At 50.0% G+C, this 22,429-nt stretch overlaps 1 protein-coding gene across 1 annotated transcript; it reads left to right on the top strand.

Moving 5' to 3' along the window:
* Positions 1-3,581: 3,581 nt before the first annotated feature.
* LOC125939774 (uncharacterized) lies at positions 3,582-20,578 on the top strand. The gene is made up of 3 exons (XM_049655207.1): positions 3,582-5,473; positions 16,426-16,800; positions 18,556-20,578. Exons 1-3 carry the CDS (start codon positions 3,582-3,584, stop codon positions 18,749-18,751), a joined length of 2,463 nt encoding a protein of 820 aa, XP_049511164.1. The 3' UTR covers positions 18,752-20,578.
* The last annotated feature ends 1,851 nt before the right edge of the window (positions 20,579-22,429 follow it).

The raw sequence follows: 22,429 nt of genomic DNA, 5'->3' as shown, positions 1-22,429 counted from the left end.
CGTGTTCGCAGCGTCTTCTGCACTTAGAAAAGTATACATTGCTCGAAAATTTACGACAAAGAAGGCGCATGAAGCGCAATAAACAAAGTCACAAGAACGACTAAATCCACAAGCACGAAGATCAGACAAATCCATGTACTTCTGTGGCATCGTGTAGGCAGTCAGCGTCGGATTAGCCTGTGACGCCTCGTCGCCTACGGATTGCGGCTTCAACGTGCATCAGCAGCGCATCGCCTATACTGCTTCGCTTGCCATGGCAACACCTAAAAACGACTGCTGCGCTAAAAGGCGCAGAAAGAGAACGACGTCGGCGGGCGAATCTCGTTTTGCTCCAGCGTGAAGCAGAATGCCTTCGCGCATTCGCGGTGCACGGTGCGAACTCTGCCATTGGCATTCCTGTAGCTGAGCGCGTCGCAGCTCGACTGGCTTCCGTAGCCACTACGGAGCCGGACCAGAATGCTTCCAACTTCGCCGAAGCCACTCGCCAGCAGGATCGCCAACAGGACGCCGCGCGCTAAACAAACTTGCAACATGGTCGTTGGCCCGCAAACGGGTGCGACTGTTTTCACAACAAATCCGTGCAGGGGCGGGGCCTCGCCTCGGTGACGTATCACCATTTTCTTTTTTTTTTCCTATCTGTTTGGCGGCGTTCGCCGGCATTGGAACGGAGAACATGCTGAGCTGGTGGTGACCACGGTGTAAGAAGATAGGTGTTCCGACGGCGCGCCCGCGCTGGGGCGAGAGAGCGGCCACTTCGTGTGACCGGAAGTGAGAGCCGCCGCTAGGGGCAGCACGTGTTCAGGGGCCTTGGAGAAGCGGGTACAACAGTGGATAATTTACGACCTCCGTCAGCATTTAAACACCCATACCCAAAGATATGCAATTTTTCGTTATTTAGACGCCAAATCCTGAGCAGGTAGAAGGTTTCGTGCCACTTACACTCAAAATACCGTCATTTCGAACACGAGAGAGACGCGTCGTCTGCTCGAGCAGACGGCGCGCTGCGCTTACCGCAGCTCGCCGCGTCGGAGTCAATCGGAATGTCGGCAGAAATATAAAGGGATGTTCCTCCAACCAAGTAGAGTCGTTTTAAGCAGGCGAACGATATATATTCATCGAAATAAAGCACTTCTGCCGTGCGTGCCCATAAAAGCGCCAGCAAAGCGAGCGAAAAAGTGGCCCCCAGTACAGGTGCTGCCCCTTGCGGCAGCGGCGTGCGTAGAGTCACACAAGTGGCCGCGCCTCGCGCCGCCGTCGGATCACCTTCCTTTTTTACACCGTGGTGGTGACTAAGCACAACTGTGGCTGCTGTTAAGGGATCGATGGTATTCCTAAATAAACGCATCACTGTTTTGATGATCCAAATATAATCTCACTATCAGGGAGGGAGCAGTCTACCTGACTGGAGCAGTATTTTTTTTAATTTGGGGTGTTGCTACGCTGCGCTCCGCAACACCCCAACGACAGCCGCTTCGCGTCGGCGCCCGGCACCGCGGCTTCAGCCGCGGCAACACCGACCATGCTGCCAAACAGAGAGGGGAAAAAAGAAGAAAATGGTGATACCAAGAAAGAAAATAAAATAAACTTCTTGCCGAGCCGGGATTGGAACCCGCGTAGCCCCGGGTCCTAAAGCGAGCGTCGCAACCAGGTCTAGGCCATACAGCCAGATCAAGCATTCATACGAACCACATGAATGCGTTCAAGCGTCGTCGTCTTTGTCGAAAAAAGAAAAGAAAATGGTGATACGTCATCGAGGCGAGGCCCCGCCCCTGCACGGATTTGTTGTCAAAACAGTCACACCCCCGCAAACAGTGCGCCTTTCGCTGCAGCGGACCGTGAGTTCGCGAAGCAAACATGCAACAGCATCTGTGAAGACACGTTTCACTTTCGTGTTCTGCCGATTCCTATGAAAGAGAGATCAACCATGATTTTTTTTTTTTTTTTTTGCGCAAAGTGAGGTTGAATCTACTCGGCATGAACCCGACGAGTGACCGACCGACTGTCCCAGGCGAAACCATGGGATCGTAGGGAAAGAAAGCTTCGCTTTAATATGATAACTTCATTAAACCATCATTGGCTTCGGTTGTACTGAAAGCATACAACTCGAATAATTTCACATCGCATTGGGAAGAAAAAATAGCTGTTAAGTCTGTAGAGCAGTCTATGTTTTCAGTTTGCCCAAGTCCATTACATGGGCAGTAAAACAACTTCCCTCGCTTTGTTTTGTTTGTTGTGTCATTGTTTCACGTATTGTTCTTCTTATTCTCCCCTTTTCCTCCTGTTTCTTTTGTATTCACCTTGAGCCTTGTTGTACGTACACTCTTCTTTTCAAGATTGTTCTTTTTAGTCATTGCTTTTTTTTTTTACTTATATTCCCCTGCCGTTTTTTCTTCTTCTGGTGTATGCGTGCGCCAGCACTTAGACCTCATGGTTGTTCCTGAACACGGTATATATTTAATTAATTAATTAATTAATTAATTAATATTGTTTGTCTTACGTAAGATACATTTTGTGAATACGGGCCCAGATTTTTGTGGCACGTTCGATCGGCCTTCAGCCATTTTATCCTCTTCAACACAGAAAAACAAAGCTGCTCGCATCCATTTCTTCTGACGATAGAAATGTCGTGAGGTGCATGTAACCTTATAACGGTTACGAAACGCTGTTTCATATGAAGACTGCTTCACCCTATAGAAAGACGCCGCAGCGCCGCTCTTACTTCCGACTCCTTCCTTTCCATGCTCGGAATTACTGAATTCAGGATGACCCGCCATGGTGGCTTAGCGGCCATGGTGCTGCGCTGCCAAGCACGAGGTCGCGGGATGAAATCCCGGCCGCAGCGGCCGCATTTCGATGGGGCGCGAAATGCAAAAATGCCCGTGTCCCGTGCATTGGGGACACGTTAAAGATCCCCTGGTGGTCAAAATTAGTCCGGAGTTCCTCTTACTGCGGCGTGCCTCATAATCAATTTGTGGTTTCGGCACGTACAACCCAATAATTGAATTTTTTTTTAAGGAACAGATGTCAGCAAAGCCCAGGAACTGCAAGCAATGTAACTTCCTCGTGCTATGGGAGTTCAATTATTTATTACTCCTTTGTTTTGTACATGCACTTGATGAGCCTTGCAAATGTTGCCTTCTGCAGACTGCAGAACAATTTCTGAAGGCTTCATTTAGGGCTCTTGGCCTCATTGAATAATTGTAGTAGTGAATATCAGGGCCAATTTAGACATCTTACGTCGCACTTGGCCGGATTAGCAGTATTAGTTATGTCACCACGTTGTGCGTTTGCACGATACGCGCCTTCTTCTATTTGTCAACACTCTTCATCGCTCCTTTTCATCCCGCTTCAGCTGCCCGGGGTGGCAGGCCCGCTGGCTTAGACCAACCAATCTGCCGTCCTGTAAATATACTATTTCTCTCTTTAACGAGCCTTCATTTCTCCAGATCCTCTCGACTCATGACAGCTGTGTGTTCTTTGTTCCATATGGTATGTTAGACACGTCCAAACATCTAAATATCTTCACACAGTCTACCTTTAATGCACGCCGTAAACGGCCTTCACCAAACCTTTCTGTATTCATGTCATTGCAGCTGAACTGTTGCCTGCTGTTCCTTCTGGCGACCCTGGAGGTACAGTGCAGCGCCCAGGAGACAACCACCCGGCCAACAACGTCGTTCAAGCTTCACAGGCCACTGGGGTTCAACAGCAACGGAACCCGAACTTTCAATCACAGCATCGTGACGGTCCGCAGGAAGCCGCTGTTCGGCAGCCGCAGGCTCAAGCCCAAACTAGAGAACGCAGCCCCCACGAGCACTGAGAGCCTGCAGAACGTCGTTCCCGACTACAAGAAGTCACCGCTGGAGGGAAAGGACGACGCTGCTCCCACGACGACCATATTCCCACCACCCCCCGTGTTGCGTCCATCACCGGTAGAGAGCGCGGCCAACGCCCCGCAGGTGGTGCCCACAGAGCCGACCTTCAACCCTGAGACGTTCTTCACGACGCGGAAAAAGAATCCCGTGGTGGTCGTAAGGAGGTTCCCCAAAGGGCCTCAGGGTCAAGGCGAACGAGATGCAGGGCCCCCAAACGTCGCAGGCCCCCCGCACAACGCAGGTGGCAACGTGCAACCGGGGTTGCTGCCGATCGCCAACTTTCCCAGGCCACTCCCGAGGCCCGGCTACGGTTATCAACCTCCTCAGCCTGTATTCGGCGGTTCGATCCCATTGGACGTCCTCAGCGCTCGAGGAATTCCCAAGTTCTTCACGCAAAGAGATATTGATTTCGTCGCTCAGGCCTTTAGGAATGCCGCTGGTAATGAGAGTATTCCACCTCTAAACATTCCGGCGTTCAATGTCCCTTCGGCTAACCAAACTCAGCAGCCAGAACAGACTCAGGGAGGCATTGTCGGTGCGGAAAATCAGAATCAAAACCAGCCGCGATTGCGAGTGCCTGAGAACGTCCTGAGGCAAGGTTACGCCGACAGCTTGAATGGTGGTTACCCAAACCAGCCGAGACCTCCTATAGATGGCTCGCAGCAAACAGTTCCACTGAACGCGCAGCAACGTCCCCCACTCGGCCCCGATGGGCGTCCTCTCGTATTCCAGGTGCCCAATGGAGCGTACCGAGTCGCCTATCAACCCCAAGCGGGGCCATATCCTAACAACGTACAGCCTCAATTGTACCCGAACGTGGTTCCGAACGGTGGCTACCCTCAAGGACATGGTGAAGACCAAGCGTACGGCCTGGACCCTAGACTATTCCGACCCAGCTACCCCATCGTACAAGGTGGACTACAAGTCCCTCAACGCAAGCAGCAGCCATTTAATCCTGCGCTTCAGCATCTGCCGACGTCAAGGCCCGGCCAGCAGACGCTTGCCGCTCCGATCGAGCAGGGAAGGGCTAACCCGGGCCTCGTCTACCAGAACTACCTGCCAGTGCAGAACCTCAGCCCCGTCTCTGGGTTCTCCCCCAGTGGGACAGCCAACCTACAGGCTGGCGGCTACGCCCCCAGTGGAGCGGTGCCGCGGGGCTTCCGCTTCATCCCCATCCCCAGCAACGACAGGGTCGTCGCCCTTCCGGACGAGGTGTTCGCCAACAGCTTTACGCCGAACCAGCTCGTCGAGATCAGGGACGGCCGTGCCATCCCCGTGCAGCCCGTGTACGCCGTGTACCCGGGAAGGAACATGATCGGCTATCCACCACCAGCGTCTACAAAGGAGGCTGCCGAGCGTCCACCAGTGGGAGGCGTGGTGCGCAGGCCGCTGTACCAGGGCGAGTACGCTGGCGGACTGGACGTCCCGCCTCAGGCACCTCAGAAGAGAACAGGATTCGTCGGAGGCCGCGGACCGGAGGTGCCTTACTCAGCCGCTGCGCACGACGTGATGTACTCCTACAGACCGGATGTGCTTCCTGGTTGCACCAACGGAAGCAAGGAGGCCATCTACTGTCTCCGAGACGATGAGTATCCACGGTATAGTACCACTTCTCTGTGTTCTTATACGCTTAATGTTGAATAGGTGAGTGGGCATGTCGCACGTTTCATTAAGTGCTCCTTGAAATTTAGCCCCCGAAGCCAACGAAAGTACATAGCTATAACGAGAAAACGCTCCACCATTTGTGTGTTAACCATCCAGGTCGACTATTACTACAGCAACCATGTCGAGGTTTGTCAGCAGCGGGAGAAGGTACCGGAGGTTGTGTTATGGACAAACGCTGCGTTATGAACGAAGGAAAATAAGGGTATCCGAGAGACTTGATTCTTTGTTAGTTACAACCGTATGAAAAAAAAAAAAAAAAACTGCCAATGGAGCCACATAAAGATAGTCTGTTTTTTTTTGTTTTTGTTTTTTTTTTTTTGTCTTCTTATGAAGTAAACTAGTGAAGATAATTGTCTGCTTTCCTCATACGACTGTAACTAACACAAGATCGAGCCCCTCGGATCCACTTAACATTCACACTTATAACTCGCTTAGCGTGCACCTCGGCTTTGGCAGCCTTGATGTCATGAGGTAGCATAAGAGTGTTTATTGACAAGTTGCCTGTACCTACGCTCACGTACTACGTGACGCTTGTAGGTTGAAAAGATGTTCCCTTCTTCTTTTTTCTGGGGTTTTAGGTGCCAGAACCAGTTGTGAATATGAGGCACACCGTAGTGAAGGGCTCCGGATTAATTTTGACCACATGGGGTTATTTAACGTGCACTACAACGCAAGATCACGGGCGTTTTTTCCATTTTCGCCTCCATCGAAATGCAGCCGCTGTGGCCGGGATTCGATCCCGCGACCTCGTGCTCAGCAGCGCAACGCCTTAGCTACTGAGCCACCGCGGCGGGTGAAAATATGTTCCCAAATCCACCGCCATGGCCATGAGGGGTGCCATAGTTCCCTCTAGTAACTGTAGGAAACTCTATATGGTGTGAATGTTATCGCAGTAAAGAATAGCGATGTCCAGGTGCACGGCTGGCACGGCTCTCCAAGTGCAGCAGGAGCTCGCTACGGTGTTCTGCTGCTAAACACGAGGTCGCAGGTTATACGTAATACGAGGCGAGACACAAGACCGGCGATTAGTCGCTAGCACAAATATGCGCATCCTGAGAGACGCCTGTCACATCTGTCAGTCCGCAAAATGTAACAATGAGAGCACGTACTTTATTTGCCGTCTATATTTTTTTTTCTTTTTTTTTTAATCAGAAGAAAGGCTGCCACGAAACCTAGCGTGCCGCGAACACCCTATGTTTTCTAAGACCATTTGAAGCTTTTAACTTTAAATACGGTACAAAAGAAGAATGCGTAGACATTTATATGGCACGAATTGGCTGATTAGGCATAACACAGCTACGTCTCATCATGTCTATTAACAGCACGAAAGTTTGTTTCACTTACGTTTATGTAAAAGACTCCAGGTTTTTTTTTTGTATTTTTTTTACTATAGGACGGCTAATGTAAGGATTTATTTTGCTCGATTTCATTCCTTTCTTAGAAGATCCACAGCTCACAATCGGCCGATGATAACTTAGCGGTGTGCCGCTCGTGTACAACTGACCAAAGCGCGAAGCGAAAATGAATCTGAAAAGAATCATAAGATTATCCCGACCTTGATAGATGTTGATCCGCGCGTTGACTCGGTAGCCATTGCCCCTGCTGGGTTTCCAGTTCTATTCACGGCTGCGTCGGCCGCATTCCGATGGGGACGGAATGCAAGAGCGCCCGGGTGCGTAGGTTTAGGCGCAAGCTAAAGAATTCCAGTAGTCAAGCTTTAGTTATAGAGCCATCACCCGCCGGGGTGGCTCAGTCAGCTAAGGCGTTGCGCTGCTGAGCACGAGATCGCGGGATCGAATCCCGGCCGCGGCGGCCGCATTTCGGTGGAGGCGAAATGCAAAAACGCCCCTGTGCTTGCGTTGTAGTGCACGTTAAAGAACCCCAGGTGGTCAAAATTAATCCGGAGCCCTCCACTACGGCATGCCTCATAATCAGAACTGGTTTTGGCACGTAAAACCCCAGAAAGAAGGAAGCTATAGAGCCATCCACGTCGTCGTCTCTCGTGGTCCATCTGTTACTTTGGGACGTTAAATGGCAGCAGTAAACTCGGTGCATGTTAGCTAGGACACCCTGTGCAAAAGAAACTTGTTCGGATCCCTCCCAATAAGCTTTTGCATTGAATTATTACGCTTCGGGGTCATAGTGCTATCGCCTTCAACTTCTATGAGCTAAAACCAAGCAGCGTTAGAAATCACTATAAGTAAAGTTTGCTCATTGTGACCGAAACTCGTCGCGTTGTATTACCAAACTAGCATGGCTCTACCATCTAACACGAACATAGCTGTTATGTTTCGCGGGTCGTTTGTCCATAAGCTCACGGCTAGATCTAACCATTATGGGCTTTCGTGGCCTAACTGTGCTGAAATTTAAGAACTTTTTTGTTGACGAGGGCTATTGAACAATTGCCTACAGTCTAAGCAACAAAAATATGTAAAAAAAAAAGCATGGTGAAGAAAGCTTTACATAAAACTCTAATGACCCGGTAGTTTAGTCCCCACTAGTTGGGCGCTCTACGCACGCTAGATTCTCCCTAAATTTACGTAAGGGAAACTGCCTAAACTGCGACAGTAGTGCGACCTTTCCACGTGATCGCACTGCAGCTCCTATAGTGCTCATTAGGGCACGCGTAGATGCCGTTATGCCAAACCGCCTTAGCGTATTTATTTTTATGTATGTCGACAAAGTCGTTTTTTAACTGACTTAGTGAGGGCAGGAGTGGCTCCTTCGTAGGGAACCTCCGGTCAGCATTTTTTTCTTTTTCTTTCTTTCTTCTTCTTTTTTTATAAAACCCTTTCTGTTTGTGTGCCGGATTTACTTCCTTCAGTGCGGTTTCCGCTGAGCCTATGGAAGACAGTAAATCCAATAACGCCGCTCGAATAGGAGAGCTCTGCGGCATTTGTAACTGCAGGTTGAGCCAAACCAAAGACCCAACGTTATATTTTCCCGGCTGCCCGTATTAGCTTCCTTCAGGCGAACAATCGAGCGGACTGAAGCGCTCCTTTCACGCGATCTAATTATGTTTTGGTGGCAGAAGCACCAAGCTACGCTAATACGCTTACCCGATCTACAAAAAAAAAAAATTGCAGTGCTTTAACCTTTTTCGATGTCTGTTTACGGCGCGTGCGTGACCTCTGACAACGCGCTCGCGGCCGCAGACAGGCATCTGCAGCATGTGCTTCAGCCGCTTAAACGCGACGAGACCCTACGGAGCATTCCCCGCACCTTTTGATAGGAAGCGGGACGAAAGCGGGAAAGAAGAAATGCCAGCCGGAGCATGCATGAAAGCGACGCCGTCGTACGGCGTGCCTCGCCGCGCGGCACGTCGCTCGCGCTCATCGGGGCAATGCGGGTGGCTCGCGAGCAGTGCGCAATGCGCGCATGCATTGTGCTGCGCTCCCCAGCGCATGACGGGTCTTGTCAGGCGTCGCCGCTGCTGCGTCAGCGCCGCGGCACACAAACCTCCGCAGCTGGAACGCATCCTGCTCACAGCGGCGCGAGGTGGGGGGTGCGCCGAGCAGAGGCGTTTCCGGATGGCCGGCCAACGACCGCCGTGTAGTCACCAGCGTGCCGCCAGAGGACCACACCGAATTCTCAACGCTTCGGGAGCCGGCCGATACTGCAAGAAGAAATAATAGAATAATCAAGTAATATCGTGCAAATTTGCAAGGTGAAGCTCGTATATGTCTGTCGTCAGTGTTCCAATTAAATCAAATTAAATAGTGTTTGACGTCCCGACTCCGCACGTGGGTATGAGGGACGCTGTAGTGGAGGGCTACAGATTAATATCAACCACCTGGAGTTCTTTAACGTGTCTAAGTATACGGCCGTTTTTAAGTCTGCCTCCATCGGAATGCGGCCGCGGTGGCCGGGTATCGAACTCACGACCTTATGCTCAACAGCAAAAGTGTTTCAGTCTATGCAGCGAAACGGCCGATACCCGATGGTCAATGCCCACTCAAAATCCGTCTTCCAGAGTTATGTGGCGTTGGCAGGAATCATGATTTCGACTGCCCGATACAGTTGGTTGTTCATGGGAACACATCGTCGCAAAGGCTTGCCGTCAAGCGGTATAGTCGGGTGGTGGTGGGCGGGAAAGGAAAGAGAAAACAGAAAAGACAGGAAAGTTAACCAAGGTTGCACCTTACACAGGATAAAGGTGGTCATGAATGCGTGGGCACTGGCGTCGTGCTGGTACTGCGGAGCTCAACGTCCCAAAACAACGCCAGAGCTCTAAGAGACGGTGGAAAGCACGGGATTAATTTTCACCGGCTGAGGCTCATTAAGGTGATCTCAAAGCGCAACGCACGAGCGTTAATCGAACCCACGACCTCTCGGTCCGCGACGATAGATCGCCGAGCGTTTAACCCATTGCGCCACAAACGCATTCGCAGAGAGCTACACAGACGCGCCTTATATATCTAACACTCCTCCGTGTACCCGCGCTCTTGCTCGGGGCGGTGCCGCCGCCTATGAGCAGAAAAGAGAAGTACTGCATTATGACACTAAAGCCCGGGATACATGGAGCGAACTTTCTCGACGAACTTCACGCGTCAAGTAACGACGCGGCGACACGACGCAGGATGTTTGCTGTGTTGCAATACATGCGGCGAACGCCGCCGCGCGTTGGCCGCCGTGTTGGCGGCGGTCCCGGCCGCCCGCTTCGAACTGAATTTGGCGTTGTCCTTGTAGAATTCACTTAGTTGGAAGCAAATGACTGCGTAAACGGCTTTCGCTTAGTCTCAGGCCGCTTCGACGACAGAGTATTATGGATAACCTTGAGTAGTTTTCGAGATCGCTTCTCGTTTCGAACGCGTCTAAGCCTAGCGAAAGAAATATCCGATGCCAACGCCATCTATCGGGGAAGTCGGGAGATAGGCATGACGACAGCATGTGGCCTCTGAGATCAGAAGATTTCTGTTGAAGGTTGTTGTAGAGAGCTTGCACTGCTTGTCTGTTTCCTCGCAGATCAGCGGATATGGGATGTACAAATACAACGCGATTCCTGAGAGATCATACTAGGAACTACTCAATCGGTGCAGAGACATGCAGACACGGCAACACCAACGCGATTGCAGACGACGCGAAAAGGCGCGCGCGCGCGAAACACCAGCATGCATTGCGACCGGAACTAGTGCCTCCTGATTGGCTGTCGTCCACCGCTGCGCGCTAGACGCTTCCGGCGGCGGCGTTCGCCCGACGAAAATGTTTGGACAGGCAGATCGGCTGCGGACGGCAAATTTCTTGACGCCGGCCGTCGGACGTTCGCCGCCCGACGAAGTTCTTCGCTCGGACGCCGGTTATTCGCTCCATGTATTCCGGCCTTAACGCGCACCGACAGTGAACGCTTCGGTGGTCTCAGTACTACGACGCCTCGATGCCAGCATTCGAAGGGACGCTGGCATCAAGAAGCACTACCAACGCCACCTAGGTGGCGTTCACCGTACTCAGCACAGCGGAGCGTGGCCTCCGCAATTAGCTCTGAAAATGTTTCTGAAGTTGATCGCGGAGGCTGCAATTACGATGCATTCCGCCCTGATGGAAACGGGGCCGCCGCTGCTGGGGATCGAACCCGGGACTTGAGGCTGAGCGGTAGCCACAGCGGCGGGCTGTTCACTTATAGGAGGCAGCCAAGTCTCATTTATGCCGGCAGGAAAGAAACGGAGAAAAATTATGCAGGCACCGTCGACGATGATTGTCAGTGTAAGCAAATAGCCCGAACGAGAGAGGGAGAGTGAGAGAACGAACCTATTCCTTGCAAACTCGCGGCCATCGGCCATCGACACCACCGATCAGCCACGAAAACGGCCGAAAGAGCCAAACAAAGCTATTCGCTTTGAAAGAAACAGAAACCAACAGTAAATAAGTTCAGGAAGACGACAAATTAGCAACGCTCTAAGTGTGACACCAGGCCCGAACCAGATCCGCAGTCCGCCATTTCGTCCGAACCACAATGCAATGATAGCGACAGCTTGCGAAACTTGTTGCTGTAGCCTCAAATTATGGAGTCCTTCGTTTCTTGCTTTCAAATAATGTCGCTTACAGACTACAGGGGATTGTTTAAGAAGAAGGCGGTTTTAAACGTCCTTCTTTACTTCTTCTTTCTTGGGTTTTACGTGCGAAAACCAGTTCTGATTATGAGGCACGCCGTAGTGGAGAGCTCCGGATTAATTTTGACCACCTGGGCTTCATTAACGTGCACCACAACGCAAGCACACGTGCGTTTTTGCATTTCGCCTCCATCGAAATGCGAAGGCGGTAATAAACGCGTGTGTTTTAAACATGTGTGTGTGCGTGTTTTAGTGAATATTGCTGCACGCCAGTGCTTCGTCCTCTTCTAGTTCTGTTTAGATTTTTCACCCAGTTTGAAGTAGTGCACGGGCACTTCAGCAAGCCGCAGTGCCCTATCGCACGACCAAGAATGTCAGTGTCGTAGCAAGCCAGTGAAGTGTGGTTGGTTGAAAGGTAGAACTAAACGTTTTCCTTTAGCAGTCAGTCCCCCGAGAACACGCAGCTATTGCAGCAGTGTAGAGGCGTCGTGGTGTTTATGCTCCTTGAAATCACCAATATTACACCTGAAACAAGACATCATCATGGGCAGCGTCAATGCGAGTAACCTTTATTTCCACGTAGGCAAGGTCACTCCATTACGATCGCTTTTTCCGTTCCAGAAAGTAAAATCGGAGGGCGCTACATCACAACTGTCTTTAAGGTCTGCTCATAGTCCAGAAGAGAAATCAAAAGAGCGTGGGTGGTGGAAAGTAATTGTTAACAAGCTGAGACTTACTACATTCTCGATAACAGCACTGTCATCACTGTTTCAACTTCCGAGGATCCAGGGAAGTTTACACCATTCAAGCTCAGCGACCAGTTCCTCTGCAAAGCGGCATACACCCTTGCCTCTACCCCATGCTCGATATTTTAATGAATGCTTTAGTTATCATACAAAACTGTAGCAGAGATAAAGTGGTTATCCGAGCATATTATTCGAGCATCCGTACATCAGAAATTATGCGATAATCGCTGGTAAACCTTTATTTTTTTAAGCTTCCCTAATTAGCCTTTAAGTTATTTCTTTTAGCGCCACATGTAGCAACTGCGGCATTGAAGCTGTAAAGCGCTCAAAGCGAGGAACACCGAGGCTAGCACCAGTTCCGAGATATTCGACCGCTAAGTTGCGGTGAGATGCGTTGGCATATTCCACTAAAGTTTCCCACAAAGATTTCCCGATATGACTGAGAGACAAAACAATGTAGAACACATATGCATTTGATGACAGATATTAGAGAGCAGTTATCATACAAAAAATTTGTATGGCCACCGGCACAAATATCTCTAATGGAATAAAAGTGGAGTGGTAAGCCGGATGAGCGTGAAGTCTCTAATTGTGTGTACACTTTAGCATGGTATATACGCAGCGTACTAGCTCTTCCCCACATATAAAGACCTGACGAGCGGTTCCAGAGCGTGTATTCAAGGCCACTGTCGGCACAAGAATGTTAAAAGTGGCTACCAGCACACTCTGAGCGTCATAGCACGCTGTCGTCCATATGATCAGTAATCGCGTTGAGTTTAGTGTCAGGCGCTCTGCTTCACACTTGAGCAGTCGTCTAGAATAGGCAACTCGTGACTGCCGTTTGCACGACCTCTGCGGTTGTCTTTAGGGTTGCTGTTCTGTAGATACAGTGTACTCCTAATCCCGCAGTCTCTACAAACGTGGGCCTCCTTTTGCGCAGTCTGTGATGCCGTCATATTCTAGCTTATAAGTTGTAGGTCGAAGCCGGATCCGCACGCCCGGATCTTCTATGGAGAGGTGATATTCATTATGGTACGTTAGAATCGGCCTAGTATAACCTGAAAACCTCCAAAGTGACAGCCTGTCTTGACAATGGCATTCTTATTAGATTAATAGAGTTGGTGCAATAGTCGTACATATTCCCATTCACTGCCTACATTTACTCGAACACTAAAGTTCACAGCACCCGTTCGTGCGCTTCCGTATACAAAATGATGACATCGATAGCGAATTGTACGTTCCCCCGTGACTGGCGCATGAACAACTCGCTTAGTAGCGTTTGTATCGGGCAGCCAACTGCTTTAATCAATGTAAGCGACATTTGTTCAGCATAGGCCTTAATCAGTTACACCAAGGAGTCGCTGGTCATAGCAGCAGATCCACTGTGTCCTTTCAAGGTCAAAGTGCCGGACATTATCCGTCTACGCGTGAAAGCCAGGCACATGTTAACCAGTTTCCTAAATGTTCTGTGAATAATATACATCTGCAGTATGACAAATACTACAACAACAACTACTTCTTCTTCTTCTACTACTACTACTACTACTACTACTACTACTACTACTACTACTACTAATAATAATAATAATAATAATAATAATAATAATAATAATAATAATAATAATGTCACAGTTTCGCCCTAAGGGCGAAGCAATGAATGCGATAGCAACACAGCAATGTCATACGAAGTAAGGTGAGCGGCTTTGGTAGCAATATGAATTGTAGTAAACATGAGCTGATTAAGTGAGCAGGTGTGCTGCGGCGTAAGTAGACCGACATGAAGAGAGACTCGATGACCACGAGAAGGCGCGTGTGAAACGGTGGTGTTGATGAGAAGGGCTTCCCGTGGGCAGCGCGTGCGAAGGGACACACCTGTAGTGCTGCACTGCCGATCCGGACAGCATTGCATGTGTAGCGTGCGTTGTAAAATGTGGCCCGACTATTACTAACTGAATGAACAAGCGTGGTGTGAGCGCGCACAAACAAACATGAATAGATCACACTGAATGACTGCGGACAACGACTGTCAAAACGCTGGCAGCGAGCGCATACGCCGCAGCGGGCTAAGGTACGTGCGGTCTATCGCTTCAACGGAAACTGAGCGGCGAATTCACGGCGCATAAAGGTCAGAGCCGTGTGGAGATAAGAGACGGTGTGAGCGAGCGACGAGCGCGGTTGTTGGCAGAGTAGAAGTGCGCCCCCCCCCCCCCCCCGCGCGCTCCCTCCGGCGCTGGCTTCCCGCTTCCTTGCTTGCGCGTGGGCTGCGATTGAGTGCGTTCGCTCTCCGTGATAGCGCGCGTCCCCGCACGCTTCCGCTCGGGCATACGGCGCGCGGCGAAGATTTTATCTATAGGGAACCTCACGGCGACGGCGACGGCAGAAATCCGGTTAAAGTGTCCATATAATTGCTATCGCAATAATAAGTGTCTACGGCGGCTGCGAACTTTCCCAAAGGCCTGCAGAATAATGCATAGGCATTTCGAAGCTCTATAGGTTTTCGAAATGCAGTATCAAAGTTCTCTGTGTTTGCGTGCAGCCGACGCTGACTAGCCAAAGGTGTTGATGTCGAGCGTGTTACCAGTTGCAAGTCGACCGGTATCCCGAGTATATATTGGATACTAAATTGAGTGGCCGTGGTAATTTGGGGCAGGAGATTCGCTCGGCAGGGTTCATGACGATCGTGCTCAGTCAACCGGTTAAAAAAGCGTGTAGCTTCGTAGTTACAGAGAACAAAAAGAATAATTATTTTCTTCTTTTGTGTAAATACGTTTGCTTGAAGTGCATTAGTGTTATAGTTTCATCACATCACAATAAGTACTGAGTCACGCTGTGACGTATAGTAGCTGCCGAGAATCGTGACCTCGGGTGCTTTTCTGTACACTGCATGGCCGTCGAATTCAGCCTCATTTTATTCTCGTAGCCATAGAGGTGCTGACCATAAACCCCATCACAAGAGGCAAGGTGGCTCAAATTTGACAGCGGTGGAATGGCCAGAAAAACACCCCTGCTGTGGGAATGATAAGTATATAACAACGTTTGGATGGCTTGAGTAATACCATAAATTTTTATTGGCTTCCAATCTCTTAAGACCATAGCTTCATATGTCGGTCTTGTTCAATCTGACTGGTCGTCGCAAAATTATTATGGAGCAATAATTGTTTTAATTTATACTTTGCCTGCTGCCACTTGTTTTAAAAACTACCTTAAAGAAAAGTAACTTGCTTAGTGTGTCAAATATATAACAAAGTGGTACAGATTGATAACAGAGCGATACTTGTGCGAAACGTTCTATATCTGTCACTTGGCAACTTACTGTGCGGCAGCTATCACTTGCGCGAAGTTTTTATGTTTACTATTATTTTTGAACCTTGGCATTCACCCACGGGTTGCTTGATTCAATTGGCCCCACCTCTGAGGGTGGTGTACATCGATTGTGCGTGAACTGTTCTCTCGCGTTTCAAACTGCAATTAAACAGATGTACGCGGTTCATAAAAGGACCCTACTTTGTGGACGTCTTGGTTGTTATTCCCGGTTCTTTATGTTTAAAGCGCACGGAAGAACACTAAACGCACCGCGACCCCCCGTGATCGGTAACAGACGCCTGCCTGCTTGCAACGCTCCCACACGCACAGTTTGTCCAACACAGAAAGGGTACGCTGAAGCGCGCGAGTCAGGGTTGAAGGGAAATGCAGTAGGCTCGAGCACAGGGGGGTATCTGCGGCTGAATTTCTGATTAGCGGGGCTGGGGATACGCGTCAGAAGGAGACAGGCGCTCCCAGCCAATCAACACTGCAGCAGCAGACGAAATGGACATGTCCACTAGGTGGACACTTACAGAATAACTCACCCCCAAGCTATCGCTCTTATAGCAGGGGTTGTGTCCACGACGTTTGCCATAGCAAGGGATGCATTGTCGGCATCAAATTAAACTCGAGCAAGGCAAATCTGGCATTATTAAACTCCCGGGACGGGGGACTCTGAAGCTACGCATGTTCAGCGACATTGCAGTCTTATGCAATTACGATGCGTCCTCGTTTTCCCCGTGTCCGCATTTCAATCTATGTGCTGACGGTATACACTCTGGCACGCAGGGCGGCTCTGCATTTGTCCGTGGACCTGGAGCAAAACACGATGCACAGGCTGCTGCCGGAGACGCCCGAGGGAGATGGCAGCGCGGCGGCCGCGCTGTTCGTGGACAGCGCCGTGCCCGTCACAGAATCTCCCGCCACCCGCGGCAGCAGCAGCAGCCACGGCGAGCAAGCGTCCGGCAGCGGTGTAAACGGCACAGTCGCTGAGTTGCCCCCGCCATCGCTGACGGACGAGGGGTTCGCCTGCGCGGCCCGCGTGACGCACGCCCGGCCATTGCGCGCGCGTACCGTTCAAGGCCTCTGGAAAGTGGTGGTCAACATGCACAGTCCGCATGGTCGGGGAGCCTTCCAGCAGATGGTGCGCACCGAAGAGTGCATGTGAGTCCATCCCACTGCCTGCGTCGGTTTCGCGTTCCGCCTTATAGCGGCCTTGTAGCGGCGAGGAACGGCGGGATTATCAACTTTATGTGCGGCCGTGCAAGGCGAATTCTTGTTCTAATGTATTCTGCTGCGCTGTTCGCTTCAGGAGTGCCCCTCACCGCTACAATTGACCACTGACACGTGCGGTCGACGCTCGCGTGATATGGTTCGAAAACTGCAAGGCTGTTGTTACATGTGGTGTGAGATCGTGTCTTGGGAGCGCAAGGACGGGACTTCAGGATACAGGGACACAACGCGCCCTTCTGTCCTCGAGTCTCGTCGTCTTCAAGGCATGTTGTTAGGCCTTTGTTTCACCCGCCGGGGTGGCGTAGTGGCCATGGCGTTGCGCTGCGAAGCCTGAGGGCGCGGGATCAAATCCCGGCCGCGCCGGCCGCATTTCGATGGGAGGCGAAATGCAAGAACGTCCGTGCATTGGGTGCGCGTTAAAGAACCCCAGGTGGTCAAAATAAACCAGGAGCCCCGTGCATCGTCATCAGATCGTGGTTTGGCCACGTAAAACCCCATAAGTTAATTTATTTATTTTTTCGCGGGATATTCAATCGAAAAATCTTTCTTTCGTTCCGCAGGCCAGTCTGGTATAACGAGTGAAACGGGTTTACCTTTTACTTCCTAGGGAACAAAGAAAAGGCCGATATTCATTGCTGTACGATACAGCCAATTGCCGTGACGCAAAAGCGGGGCAGTGTGACTCCGCGGCATGCATTCTTTGTCTCTCTTTTTTTTCCCCCTTTTTTTAATCACTGGCGCTGTCACGTAATTCGTTCTTATACAAGAAAGAAAGAAGTGAACGTTCTAGTGATTGTTTCTTGTGCTCCCATTCATAAGACTCGGAATCCACTTGTAACGTCCTTGCACAGGTCGGCTGAAGCAAGTCCTCGTTTGCTGCGCCCTCAACTCACGCGAGATACGCGACATGCACAAAAAGAAAAGGGCCATCAGAGCGGCGCGTGCCCTTTCCTGTCGCGCTGTCTGCGGCGTCCGAAATCGCTAAGGGCGCAGTAAATCTCTTTGCGAAAAGCCGTGCTATTAAGCCTACAATTAATAAGATGTGTAAATCATGGTCGAATCACTGTTCTATGTTTGAAGTATCCATATTTTTACTGAAATCGTAAATATCTTACAAGGACGTAAAATAAGCAATTCGCACCGCCAGATGGGACTCGGAACTCTTTTGTTCACCTTCTTTGCAAACCTAGTTTGGGCTTGTTAATACACGACGTAATAATTACCAGCAGCTCTAAGGAGGAGCAGAAGAAAGAGAGAAAAATACAGCGAACTCAATCATTGTAAATACCAGCTGGCTACCCTGTGCTGGGATCAGGCGGTAAAGGGAATCAAACGTGAGGGCAAGGAAGGTGACGCAAGTGAGCGGGAACTTTGGCCAAATGTTTACTTTAAAAGCGGCACGGCGGTATTTATTAAGTATACGCATAATTTCATCACATGATGGGCATGTCAGACAGGTTACGGCCTCTATCTCAATGTGAGCTCAATGTAGAATTAGAGATGATAACACGAATTCTTTTGTCGATAGCGCGACGAGTGGCGAGATAACGAACAGCGTACCTAGCCTGTCGATCATCAAATGAAGCAACTCTAGTCAGGGAAATGGTCATCGAGAGCCTATAGCAAGCATATTGGTCATACTTGCCCGTCCGGCATCGCAGTTGACGTTCGCGTCCGTGTACGCAGGGAACCCGGAGGCAGCTGCAGCAACCTGGTGCAGTCGTCCCGGTGCGTACAGAAGTACAACCTGCACCGGCTGGTGGTGTGGACGCGCCAGGAGGGCATCCACATGGACACATTCCGCCTGCCAGTCGCTTGCTCCTGTTACCTGGGGAAAGCCGACAGGAAGGCGACACAGCGTCGAGCCCCCGGCAGGACCTGACTTAACAGCCACCCAGTCGCCTGCGATGACCACAATCAGTGCCGCACGGTCGGCCCGTGTCTGCCGGCAACTGAGCGCGTGATGACGCCCTCCAATGCGTCGCCATCTTACGTCGAGCCCTGCGCTTCAGAATACGGGACAGTTATTGTATATGTGAACACCGGACACCCAGTGCGGCCGCCATAATGCTCTCATTATTATTATTTTTTTTCTGAAAACTGCGATGGGCGTAAAACTTGCTTATACAAGGTTGTGTGGCCCGCGGCTTTGGAGTATGGCGTTCCCAACAGACTCTGGGGAGAGACAAGCCAGGATGTCTTGTTTTTGTTAAATATTAATATTACTACTACGAGAGGCGTCTCAAGATTGGCCGTCTCACTTAAAACGTACTTGTCGCGAGTGGGTCGCGATGCAAGAGATGTGGCGAAAACGACTGCTTTCTGGGCGACTGGGCACTGGGAGTGGACGTCCTCGCGTGTGCGTAACACGATGTACTTTGTTCGCGGTCCCGTTGCTGCAGCGTCGCATGCGGCTCTTGCATGCAAAACATTTTGCAATTTTCTACCAGCTCGTAGTTGCGAGAGTAGCTGATGTTATCTGAATATGGAACTGTGACCACGTTTTGCTGCAAATATCTCAGCTTTCGTTAGGCCTTGCGATGACCTGAAAATGTGCCGCTTTAAACCAGCCGAAGAAGTAAAGAAAAAAAAAGAAGGAAAGAAAGAAACACTGATAGCGTTACAGCAAGGTTGAGAGTAAACTCACGAAAAAAAAGAAAGAAGTAATGAAGTCTTTAGTATCATACCTATACTGTCGGTGGCGTAACGAGAACATATAATTATTTTTAGGTACAAACGTTTCCTGAATCCATCGCCCCTTCCGTCCAACACTCTTAAACGATGTGCTCACGACTTTAGAATGCGGTTTTTCGCAATAGCTTCTCACCCTTGCCGCACCAGGCTACCTCAGAATCGTTTGCTGTCGCAATTGACGTCGAGCCTCCGAATATTGTCACTTCCCCACGAGTCGGATGCGTGACGCTCACGCGTCGTCACAGGCGCACGCGCGTCGTTAGCAAGTCCCGGACACGAGGCGCATTTGTGTGGGGGTCATCGATTCTTTGCCGTGTTGGTTCCGTTATACGGCACTTAAGTTACGGTACGCTGACCGCACTTTTAAAATGAGTATTTCGACTTCCTCCTGACTGTCGTGCATACCCTGACCACTATCCAGCGGCCGTGCCCTGACTCGCTATACGAAGCGGTACATAATTGGCGACAGCGAAGTTCTTTCCATCTCTGCATGTATTGCGACATCTTTAGTTGTTGTTTTCTTTATTTTCCTTTTGGGAGATGCGAGAGAAAAACCGGCAGCAATCCTGTCTTTCTTTTTTGTTTTTTCCTGCCTTTCGGATCTTCTACGACCTTCTCGCCCCTGTTTTTACTGAGGTGAGTTATATATTTCGCAGTCGCTACAATTCGCTTCACCTTTATGTTATACACCTCCGTGCCGTCTGCGTGTATATAGTCGGCTGTTCAGCGCGCCGGGAAGGCTGTAGATGTAGCCATTCAGTTTTATTATGCTTGAATGCATTCGGTTGCTGCCTGGTGCATTTCTTTTTTGCGTTTTCGTGTTACCGTTGCTATGCCTCGCGCGCTTCTCCGCCGGAGCTGAGAGCAGGAAGCATCTCAGCCTACTTGACGGGGAATGGAAAGGCAAATGTCAACTTCGCCACAGCTGGTTCTTTGTGCGTTCTCATGAAATATTTTCTATGTAGTTTATCTTTGGTTGACTGTTCGCTCGAGTTGAAGTGAAATAAAAGCCACATGTTTACTTGAGAAGACGTTCTTTTGGCGTGATTTATTACAGGGCCTAGCAGACTTGACGCCTCCGCACATCATGTAAAGATGCCAACTTACGGTATCAAAAAAAGTGAAGTTACCCCGCTTGCTTGACGCATTGTTTGCAAGTGAGGGGCACATGCAGGGGTTAGCCAAACTGAGATGTAATTTAGGGGGGGGGGGGGGGGGGGCTTTTTTCTTCCTTTTCTTTTTTCCCCCACATTTACACATTTATACCGTGCAACATATCTCGCTGGATGCCAATTTCAACCAAAAGAGTGTTGAAACATTCTTTAGAAGTGTCATCGCATTGGCCCGGAAAGGTGTCGCAGAAAATCCCCTATAGTACGTGAACCAGTTAAGGTCCAGGTAACGTATAACCAGAAGACAGAGGGAAAACAGCCACACCGCCTACTGACCCTTTTCGTGGCGATCCCGTGGGCGCTGCCATGTTTGATCACGTGGTGACGCGTCCATTGCTTGCCTCAACTGCCTCCGTTGCCACCTTGTTTACAATGGAAGTGTATGACGCCGGCGCGGCTTAGAAAACCTATATTTTCGGACATATCATAGATGGTGTCTAGGTCGACGACACGAAGCTTTGATCACAGCTTCAGAGAACATGCAAAAGCGCTTTCGGAGCTGATTAAGCCATGTCCAAACGGCGCAAGCAGCGTATATGGTGCTTGTTCTAAAAGCAGGGCTAAATATGTATTCCAGGCTATCCAAACATTCCGCTCATGAATTCAGTCAGGATTAGTACGTGTTTTGCTCTTTGTTCTTTCTTTGGCAAGTATTTCGAAGCAGTGGCTTGTCAGTTTCTGACTCGGTGAACTTCCTCGGTGCGGACACTATCTGATTATTTTCTTCCTAATCGCTCGCGGGTGTGCTCAGTTCCGATAGATTCGTGCTTGCTGCGCACAAAGCTTGAAACGTAGCTGTTTTGTACATTGTGCCTTGTAGCAAATATATATTACAGCTAGTAGTTCGCTAACTCTTGTGGACCAACACGAAACATTCAGCTTCGACCATTCGTGCGCCATCGGTGTATACTCCGTCATTTATTGTGTGTATACAGTGCGCATATATTCAAGTGTGCGCCATTCACTTATTCTTGCAATAGAGTGGGCGTAAGTTTTCCTGCCATTTGGGACAGATGTGTATAGATAACGTGTGCGCAACTTACTGTGACAGGAAGCGGCGCTACTCCCTTTGTCATTGTTTAACGAGTGGTACTCACTCTTGTCAACGTTCTGGGGATGAAGCCCTTTCTTTGAAGGTTAGCGATACAAGGCTGGCGGATGAGCAAATTTCTGTATCCTCGAGGAAAGGCGTACATCACGAAGTGCCGGTAACACGTTCTGACAGTTGCAGCAGCGGTCCGCGAACTTGGCCACACAGATTCATTCTATTCCTTAACATGCCAGTCACTATTTTTGCAGCCAACTACTGCACACGTCTTGAATCCACTTGATTCAATCTAGCATGATTGGAGCACAGTGTGTGAGCGAAAACTCAGTTGAATTTCCGACAGCTGATCGCACAGAAGCAAGGTAGAAGCGGTAATGGTTTCGTATTCATGCGCGGTCGCTGAGGAGACGTATGGCGCGCCGCCGTAAGCGCCATCTCGTTTCTCTAAAACAAACTGCTCCGCGAAAAGGGTCAATACTATATACTGTACTTTGTTAAAAGCACCGACCCCCGACCCCTGTACACGCACTTCACTATATTCGCTCGTGCTCGCCTTCGTCGTTTCGACGCAATCCGACGTCGAAATGATAAATGGTGACGGATAGTGACGGCCTATCGAGCCCAAAGCACTCTTAAAGTGACGCTA

Source organism: Dermacentor silvarum, chromosome 1 (assembly GCF_013339745.2).
Source record: "Dermacentor silvarum isolate Dsil-2018 chromosome 1, BIME_Dsil_1.4, whole genome shotgun sequence".
Lineage (NCBI taxonomy): Eukaryota > Metazoa > Arthropoda > Arachnida > Ixodida > Ixodidae > Dermacentor > Dermacentor silvarum.
This window is presented reverse-complemented; position numbering and strand designations above follow the sequence as displayed.

Coding starts and splice junctions, on each gene's coding strand:
- LOC125939774 (XM_049655207.1), top strand. CDS start 3,582: ATGTCATTGCAGCTGAACTGTTGCCTGCTGTTCCTTCTGGCGACCCTG. Junction 5,474..16,425: donor CGAGACGATGAGTATCCACG/GTATAGTACCAC, acceptor TCTGGCACGCAG/GGCGGCTCTGCATTTGTCCG. Junction 16,801..18,555: donor GTGCGCACCGAAGAGTGCAT/GTGAGTCCATCC, acceptor CCGTGTACGCAG/GGAACCCGGAGGCAGCTGCA.